Below are 8,495 nucleotides of genomic sequence, written 5' to 3'. Positions count from 1 at the left end.
CAAAAGTCACAACATCCTTGTTTAGCTCTATAGCCCCTCCAAAGCCGCTTAAATCAAGGAGGAAAGGTATCTTTGCAAGTGTAGTGAGAACCCCTGTGGGAGATCTGGCAAGGAGCCAGGTGTTTGGCAGAGGAGGTGACTGCAGCCCCAGAACATGCTCTCTACACAGTGACCCAAACCAGCCAGGACCAGACATACACATTCCATTTGGTCGATAATGTGCAGCTGCTTTGCAGTCAGTAACTACTCAAGCTTAGCACAGTCCAGGTAAGGAAACAGATCTAGCAGATTTAAGAGGCCCTTAGGATACATAAAGCAAGTCCTGCCTGGGCATCCAGCCCATGCACCCAGCAGCCTCCCATTAGCAGCCTCTCCACATGGTTCCCAGGGCTCCCTATGCAGCCTGGAGTGTAAGTCCTTCATTAAATCTACTTCAACCCCTCACATGCCTTGAGTGTCTCTATACCAGTATCTGACCCTCCCTTTCCTGCCTTGCAGTCACAGTAAGAAACAGAGAAGCAGCTAAGAAACAGGCTTATTTTTAGAAAAAAATTCTTGGAAAAAGTTAGAGAAACAAAATTCTTTATTCTGAATATGCTCTTAACATGCCATTTAAAGCGTCCTTGTGTTAACTCCCCCTGCTGAAATCAGGGAAGGATGTCAGGTTGTCTCTTGCAGATGAGATTTTGCATATCTGACTTTGTATGATTCATACAGAACAATGCTTCAGGAATCAAAGCAACCACACCTTAAAGGATTCCATACCATAGCTTAACAGTGAAGAGAAGTGTCCTCTCATAACTTTACCCACCACAAAGATTAATAGCAAAATGAAACCCTTGGTATTAAGGGTAATCTTTTACATTATAAGACTTGAAGCCATCTTCTCACAGACACCTTGAGCTTCATAGAGAGCCTTTTCCAAGCTCTTGAAAAATAAGACTGATTTTAGAAAAGCAAATACAAGATTTCTCCCCCTGCTTCATTTTGCTAGGTTTAAACCAAATGAATGCTTCCGCATACAGTTTTTGAACACATTAACCCTTTCCTAAGAAGCTACATATGAAGTTGAGTTTTCCTGAATTTAAATAATCTCTGATCATATAGAGCACGATTTCTCTATATTTTCTGTAAATGATGGAAAGAACATTAATGCCTGAGGAAGTGATTTTATTCTTTTTAAACAGTATGTATTGTTATGGTTCTCTGTAGAGAAAATGTATTGAATCCAATTCAATTTAGATCAGCAGATAGAGCTAAACATTGTTTTACTATGCCTGGCTTTCTTCCCTGCCCATACTCAATTCCACGAGTACTGCTTCTTCTAATGATTTTGAAAGCGGTGTTGGAAAAGTAAAGTTCCCTTACATTAGAGACATTCCAGTAGCTAAGATGACTCACAGGAATCTAGTTAATCAGAGGTCTGATAGGTCTGTAAAGTTAAACTGTGATCTTTTATTTCTTTAAAAACAATAAAATGCACAAGTTCTATTTGTAATCTGCTTTGAGGTTTTACAGAGAACAGCTTCAGTAAGAACAACAGAATTTACTGTACCCTGCCCCCCCCCACTATTCATGGCAGCACCATGAACTACAAGAAGCTTTACACTTAGTCCCAGTCATCAGTAACTTGCCTTTAGGTAACTCAGCTACCATACTGAGATGATCATCTCCTTTTAAACACATCGGAGAAAGGACATACCTGGAAAGAAGTGCAACAAACCTGCTGTTTTCTGTTGCTTTCTTTTCCCAGACAGATACAAACTTCAGTCACTTGTATCCACCACTTATGTCTTTCGCAAGATGCCAGAATAACCTCTACTCAGATTGCTAGTTTGCAAGCCCAAGATAACTGTACCTTGGTCTCACAGCCTTAGAGGAAAGTGGAAATAAAATATTTTCCCGAATTAAAAAAAGGCAATCTATTCTAATACCATTATATGTTATAGGTAGAAAAATCAGTTCATAATTTCCATTCTGTAAACTAATGGAAGGAAGAAACAAATTAGAGCAAGAACTAAAGTTAGCAGTCCTAAATGCAATGTTCCATATTTACAGAGGGATGTCAACACCCATTAAGTTTCATCTGTTTGTCTTTGCACCACTGCATGCTTGTGCGAGACGAACCTAGAAGGAAACAGAAATTAATCAGTACCCACAACTGCTTACCACTTCACCATTTTCTCAAAACACTGACAATAGTTCTCTTCCAAAAAGTGCATCATTTATCCATAGCTTGGATCAAGCCAGATGTGAGGTAAAGCTATTCTCCTCCTTCCCTTCTCAGTTCATGATTTTTCTTGACCAGCAACATGAGCCAAGATACAAGACACAGGAAGCTTAACAGTCCAGTGACTAAGTACAGAGTGACAACACAGCATTACAACCGCAGGTCATGACTGAAAATCAATACTTACTGATAGCTTCTTCACAATTCCTTGGGCCTCTGGATTCAGATGAAGAAGATTCTTCTTGGTCAAATCACTTGCTGTTAAACGAATGCTCTGTGAAGAAAACAGATCTCTGTCAGCAAAACATCAATCTACATTCCACTCAGATCAGCTTGAACAGCTCCTGCTTCTGACTAATAACTTAAGGTTATTTTTGAGCTAGATCAATCTCTGATCAACTGTGACGCAACAACTAAAAAGTCAAAGAACAGATAACCAGGAATGCCTTGAAACTTATACCCCTCCTCCAAGAAGTTACAAACATAGATTTTGCAGATTCATATTTCTGATTTACCTCCCCTCCTCCAACAGGAACTGTAATGAAGATATCATTGCTGTCAGCAAGAGGGCTGCCATTGGCAGAGATGGTGTAAACACGTTCATTTAGTGCAGGCGTGCGCAAACCTGGTGTCTTGAAAATTCTGAAACATTCCAAAGTTGTAGAGAACTAATTTTATTGCAGTTGATTAAAGTGATCACAAATAAGTTCAACAAGATTCTCTGATGGAAAGAGTTTAAAACCATTTTGTGTGAAACAAGCATAACAGGAAGATGACAACTTGTTTCTGATACTCCCAAATACAGAAGTATAAAGCTCTCTCCCTCTCAAATAGATCATATATCTATAATAAAGCTAAAATGATAACAGTAGAAAAGTCTGACTGATTGCAAGGCCTGAATAGATTCAGAGAAGGTTCACTGAACAAGTAGGAGAGGAATTACAATTTAGACAATTTCACACACAGAGAATTTACAAAAAGTAATTCACATAGAGGAAAAAAATTATCAAGTCAGGAATGTCTAATCCTAACTCCGCAGAAGACTCCTTATACGTGCTAGTCAAAAATCTTATCTCTGCTTCCATGATCCTATTCTAATGTGGGAATTTCAGATAATATTATGCATGCTCTATAAAAACATTTCAAAAAAATAATCAGGCAACACTGATAAAGCACTTAGAGTGGAAGTCTTCCATTTCACAGATTCAAAGAGCCACCAAGGACTATTTTGCAAATAGATGACAGATACATACAGCAAATGGTAAGACTCTCCTCTGTATTAGAAATTAACAGAGAAATAGAACACAAACCTGGAATCAAACTTGGGCGTGACAATGGAAGTACCTCCCCGAGCACAGACATCAACAATTCTACCAGTAGCTGGAGTGATGAAGTTGTTTCTGCTCGATCTGCTAGAAAAAAAAAATCCTGCTCTGAAGAATCATGTTAACAGATGTACAAAATCTGTCTTAGGGACTTGAATGAGGGGACCACTACAGAAAATCAGAGGTTCTTACTGATTAAGGGCTAACCCCAAAGCTAGGGATAGCTGGTCCTCAGAGGGGAGGAAGCTGCCCATCTTTCATTCACTGTCAAGTCACTGATTGTTTTTACAACACGGCATGCCTGCGTATCAACCAGCCTACTAAAGCTTACTAATAAAACTCTCAAGTGGAGTGCAGTAATACACTTACTCTCCTGTTCTGAAGACCAGTGAAAAAGGATGGATATCTCCTAATACCTTTTACTCATGCGTTTCACTCTTGCTGAAGGAGCTCTTCTGCTCTTGGACACTGGCACTTTTTTAGTGGATGCCTTCACCTGAAATACATGGCTCAACAAATCACCTAACAGCTGAGGCCACCATGAACAAATGTTTCGATACAAAAATTTGGAGGCAATAGCTTCCTCTTTAATGCACAAAAAGCCTGAACCAAATGACATACAGACTTCTGTAAACATTCCCATTTTAATATCATTCTTATGTTCCCCACCACCACCTCTGCTGTAGAATATTAGGACACTGGACTACATGAACTTTTAACCTGACCCAGTACCGTCCATATATTCGTTATTGTCCAGTGCAAAAGAAGCAGAAATTAGCATTGGTAAAGAATTTTCAACATAGTTAAAAATGTCTCTACTATGGGGAGTATCACTCTCTATATACAACAATAAATGCATTAGCTCTGAGGAAGAGGATGGGAAGTGAGACCTTGCAGATATACAAAAGCAATAGAAGCAGGGATCAAACGAGGCAGGGATAAAGCATTTGCACCAAGCTAAGTGACTGCACTCTAAGACCAAACAAAAAACCAAGATTCCTCTCACTAGGCATTGTGGGAGACGCTAGCTATTTGTTAGGTCCCCTTCGAAGTGCCTTGAACAGCTGTGTTATCATAGGCATCATCTCAGTGAAGTAGTTTACATCTCGAGAATAGAGTCATCAGAAGGAGTAGCTATTTACCTTTCCAAATCTTGGATTAATATTTTCAGCTTCTAGCTCTGCAAGAGATTGGTTATCATGTTTTGTTTTCTTTGCTTGAGGAAGTAAAGGAGACTGTGCTTCTTCTTCAATAGCTTCAATATTCTGTTTAGATTTTTCAGCTAAAAGGAAAAAATGTTATTCAGGCTGAAAACAGTATATTGTTAGCTAGCAGTTGCGGTAAAAAGTAAATAACTACAAGTATTTTTGGCAATAATTTGCTCCTGAAATCCAAACTCCAATAGGAGTGCTTGATAGAATACTTGTTTTTAAAGTTTTTAAAAAATGAAGTACAATTACTTCTGGTAACAGGCATAAGGGAAGAATCATTTTCTTGTATTTCAACATATCAAAGGCTGAAAATAAGAGCTGAACTATCATTCACAGAATGTAGACCATTGCGAGCTTTCATCTTACTGAATTCATCACAATACTTACAAGCAAACTGACCTTTCTTGATGATTTTTAAAGGAGTCTGGATAACTTCTGCTGTTAACTTGTTTATTTCTGCTATTTCCAAGTCTTCCTACAATTAAAAACAGCCATGATACCATCAGGATCATCAGTGGAGCATAGTTGCTATATGCCAAATTTGTAAATTGTAAATCCCCAACTATTTTACAGCAGAAATACATCCATATTCATCTGTTGTGCTCAGACTGGGAGCTTTCACGTTATTCTGGAAGTGACAGCAATTTAACAGGCCTGCATACCATTCAGTACTAACAAGCCTTATTTGACAACTACAAGTATGCTTTCATCTCTTCCCTGCTGCTTTAATTCACAGAAAAGTGCATATTCTCTCAGTGATCTAAGAGTGAAATTAAGCAGGTCAGAAAAGCTAGCAGTCCACCCTAGACAAAGAACATGCCTGGTTAGGCAAAGCTTATAATAAATACAATAGATGTTTATTACCTTTAGGTCTTAATAAAGTAACTGTGAAAGCATTTGTGTAATCTGTGTTATTGCAGACTCAAGAAATCCTTCTTCTCTAACAGGGACATAAAATACCCACAGGAAAATTTAGTAATTATGCTGGACACCTACCGTTGCTGCCTCTTCTAAGACCTTTTTGCTTCCTCCTTTAGCTATAAAGCAAGTATTTTAAAAATTAATACATATCCAGAGAAGCTTATGCAGCACTTACATACTTCACCAGAATGCTCTAAAAAACAGCACAAACAAGTTTCCTTAGCAGCAAACGAGCAGCCCAAGACAAAGAAAGGAGTGCTTCTAAGCACCCACGGGATTTTTGCACGTGAGACTCAAAACACATCGGATTCAGCTTTCTTTCGCAGTGCTTTCTTCCCCCCCCCCGCCCAGCACCCGCAGCCCCCCTCCCCGTACCGAGGTAGTCGAGCCAGTTCATCTCGCGGACGGCGAGCGGCAGCCGGAGGATCTCGATGTTGTACAGGTCCTCCGCCTCCTTGACCAGGCGCTCCCCGTTCGTCCGCAGCTGCTCGATCCGGCTCCTCACTGCGGGGACAAACACGGCCTCGCACCGCCGCTCCGCGGCCCGGCCCAGCACCCCCTCCCCTCCCCTCCCCGGCGACCCCCCCAGCCGCCCCGGCCCCGCTGCTCTGCAGAACCCCTCCCCGCCCGCCGGCCCCGGCCTACCCTCGCGGTCGAAGTCCTTCAGGAAGGCCGCGAGCTTCCTACCGCGCGCGCCCGCGCCCGCCTTCCTCCGCGCGGGGGCCATGGCGGCCGAGCCGGGCCTGGCCGGTGCCGGTGCGGCCTAGCGCGAGCGCGTCCTAGCGCCGCCGCCGCCCGCCCAAAGCACGTTTAAACCCAACCGCCGCCCCGCGCGCGGCCAATCCGAGCGCGGCGCGGGCGGCGCGCTGACGCAGCACGGCGGGGGCGCGCTGGCGCGCGCTGACGCCGGACGGTGGCCGAGGCGGGCCCCGCGGCGGCATGGCGGCGGCGGCGATGGCGGCGGCGCTGCGGGCGTGCGCGGCGGCCGTGGCGCGGCAGGACGCGGCCTGGCGGGCGGCGCTGGCCGCCTGGGCGCCGCTGCTGGGCGCGCTGGGCGGGCTGGCGGCGCAGATGCGCGCGGCGCGGCGGCTGGCCTGGGGCGGCTCGCCGCTGGGCGCCTTCGGCGGGCTGCGGGCGCGGCTGTGGCGGAAGCAGCGCGGCGCGGCCGAGGCGGCGCTGGAGCAGCTCGGCGGGCGGCGGTGAGGCGGCGGGGCCGGGGCCGGGGGCCGGGCCGGGCCGGGCCGCGCTGAGCCGCCCCGTTCCGCGCAGGGCGGAGCTGCGCGCCGTGCGGGACGCCGTGGCGGCCGCCGTGGGCGCCGTGCTGCGGCTCTACGAGGAGCGGGCGGCGGAGCTGGGCCTGGCGGCGGCGCTGCGGCGCGGGCCGCGCTGCCCCTCGCTGGCCGAGGCGCTGGAGGGGCTCCAGGACGTGGAGCGGCACTACCGGCACCTGTATCCTTCCGCGCGGGGCCGGGGGCGGGCGGGGCCGGGGTCCCCCCCGGGTCGGGTGTCGTCCCCCTCCTCCGTGTCGGTCCTTACCGGGCCCGAAGGTACCTGGAGAGCAAGCTGCTGCTGCTGCGGGTCAGCTGCGACAGCCTGGCGGAGATGGAGGCCCTGCCGCAGTCCTGGGAGAGGATCCTGGAGCGCTACAAGCCGGACGTCGTCCAAGGTAGCTCCTCGCGGCGTTGTCCGGCTCTGTGCCGGTTGCGCGGCCCCTCTTCGCAAGCACCCCATGTCCCTCCCGTCTCCCGCTGCAGCGGGCGAGCTCGCTGCACGTGCACTTTCTCTTTGCGACACACGCTGAGATTTTGCACGTGATTTATGTGGCCACACAAAGTGGCATCGTTACTTGTATCGAAGCAAGGAGCTTGGTGCTCCCTTTTACTTGGTCTGCCAAGATAATGTCACTCAGGATTTTTTTAATGGCTTTTAGAAATCAGTTAAATTTTCGTGGATATAGGGTATAAATAAAATGCACTAAACTAATTCTGTTTTTTTCAGATACACTTCTTAAGATCTCTCTTTTTCTTGACAATCAGTGAGAGTTGTGTTGCTAACCAGGCTCCTGAGGGAGAACAGCGTACACTGATGTCGATCAGCTCCTATAAGTGTCTGGTATATGACTTTTCTGACATGTCCATGAAGAGGAGAATGCGCTGAGTGAGCCTTCCTCGTGCCTTTTGGAAGCTGAGTAAGCTGGATACTTGGCCTAGGAAATGCTTGGGCTGTTCCATTTTCAAATGGAAATGGACTTAGTGTCCAAAGAAGACAGCAGGAAGTGAGTTGTCATCTTCGGCTACAGAAGCTGGCCCTTCTCTTGTGTACCCTGGATATTTTGCATACTGAAAGAAATGTTGAGATTCATTAAGTTGCAAATGAATGGTACTGATTGTGTTTAGAAGGATCCTGCAAATAAATAAATAAATAAATGTAATGTAGTGTCCTGCACTTTGATACCATGTAAAAGAGGTTTTTAAGTACTGTTCTTACAAATAAATAAAAGATGCCAGATCAGGGCTTAGAAACTTTTTGTGCCTTGTACCTCTGAGCAATGTGTTTTCTTTCATCCCATCTTCCATACAGCTCCATAACTTCTCTCACTCATCTGCGCAGTGAAGAGGAAAGCTAATTTGGTTTGAAAACGTGCTCATGGAGGTACACAGATAAAGCATAGACACTTGAATTCTAGCAAGTGCAGTTTTCAAGTGTGAGAGTGTACTTTGTAGCATTGTTAAGGAGAGTTTTGTAACTATGCAGCCTTTGCAGCTGTAGTATGATGTTTCAGTGGCAGTCCTAGATGAACCTGAAGAT

General features: G+C 45.7%; 2 protein-coding genes across 7 annotated transcripts; one reads left to right on the top strand and one right to left on the bottom strand.

The window, feature by feature from the left end:
* Positions 1 to 565: 565 nt before the first annotated feature.
* On the bottom strand, positions 566 to 6,562 carry CDCA8 (cell division cycle associated 8). Of its 5 annotated transcripts, none has more exons than XM_064525274.1 (10): positions 6,333 to 6,562; positions 6,063 to 6,191; positions 5,763 to 5,803; positions 5,166 to 5,241; positions 4,698 to 4,735; positions 3,972 to 4,051; positions 3,541 to 3,642; positions 2,746 to 2,872; positions 2,418 to 2,504; positions 566 to 2,127 (listed from the first exon to the last, which is right to left on the bottom strand). In XM_064525274.1, the coding sequence occupies exons 1-10, from the start codon at positions 6,412 to 6,414 to the stop codon at positions 2,083 to 2,085; spliced, it is 807 nt and encodes a 268-aa protein (XP_064381344.1). In that variant the 5' UTR covers positions 6,415 to 6,562; the 3' UTR covers positions 566 to 2,082. The 5 variants fall into 5 exon arrangements, with proteins under 5 accessions (XP_064381344.1, XP_064381340.1, XP_064381341.1 ...); XM_064525270.1 differs by having other exon boundaries at positions 4,698 to 4,837; positions 5,154 to 5,241; positions 6,333 to 6,561; XM_064525271.1 differs by having other exon boundaries at positions 3,541 to 3,639; positions 4,698 to 4,837; positions 5,154 to 5,241; positions 6,333 to 6,561.
* Positions 6,551 to 8,212, top strand: AIRIM (AFG2 interacting ribosome maturation factor). 2 transcript variants are annotated; one of them, XM_064525275.1, is made up of 4 exons: positions 6,551 to 6,886; positions 6,957 to 7,136; positions 7,235 to 7,353; positions 7,724 to 8,212. In XM_064525275.1, the coding sequence occupies exons 1-4, from the start codon at positions 6,627 to 6,629 to the stop codon at positions 7,771 to 7,773; spliced, it is 609 nt and encodes a 202-aa protein (XP_064381345.1). In that variant the 5' UTR covers positions 6,551 to 6,626; the 3' UTR covers positions 7,774 to 8,212. The 2 variants fall into 2 exon arrangements, with proteins under 2 accessions (XP_064381345.1, XP_064381346.1); XM_064525276.1 differs by having other exon boundaries at positions 6,557 to 6,886; positions 7,686 to 8,212.
* Positions 8,213 to 8,495: the final 283 nt, after the last annotated feature.

The sequence above is a fragment of the Dromaius novaehollandiae genome, chromosome 23, assembly GCF_036370855.1.
Source record: "Dromaius novaehollandiae isolate bDroNov1 chromosome 23, bDroNov1.hap1, whole genome shotgun sequence".
Taxonomy (NCBI): domain Eukaryota; kingdom Metazoa; phylum Chordata; class Aves; order Casuariiformes; family Dromaiidae; genus Dromaius; species Dromaius novaehollandiae.
Note: the sequence above shows the minus strand (reverse complement) of the source record. Positions and strands in the feature narration are given on the sequence as shown.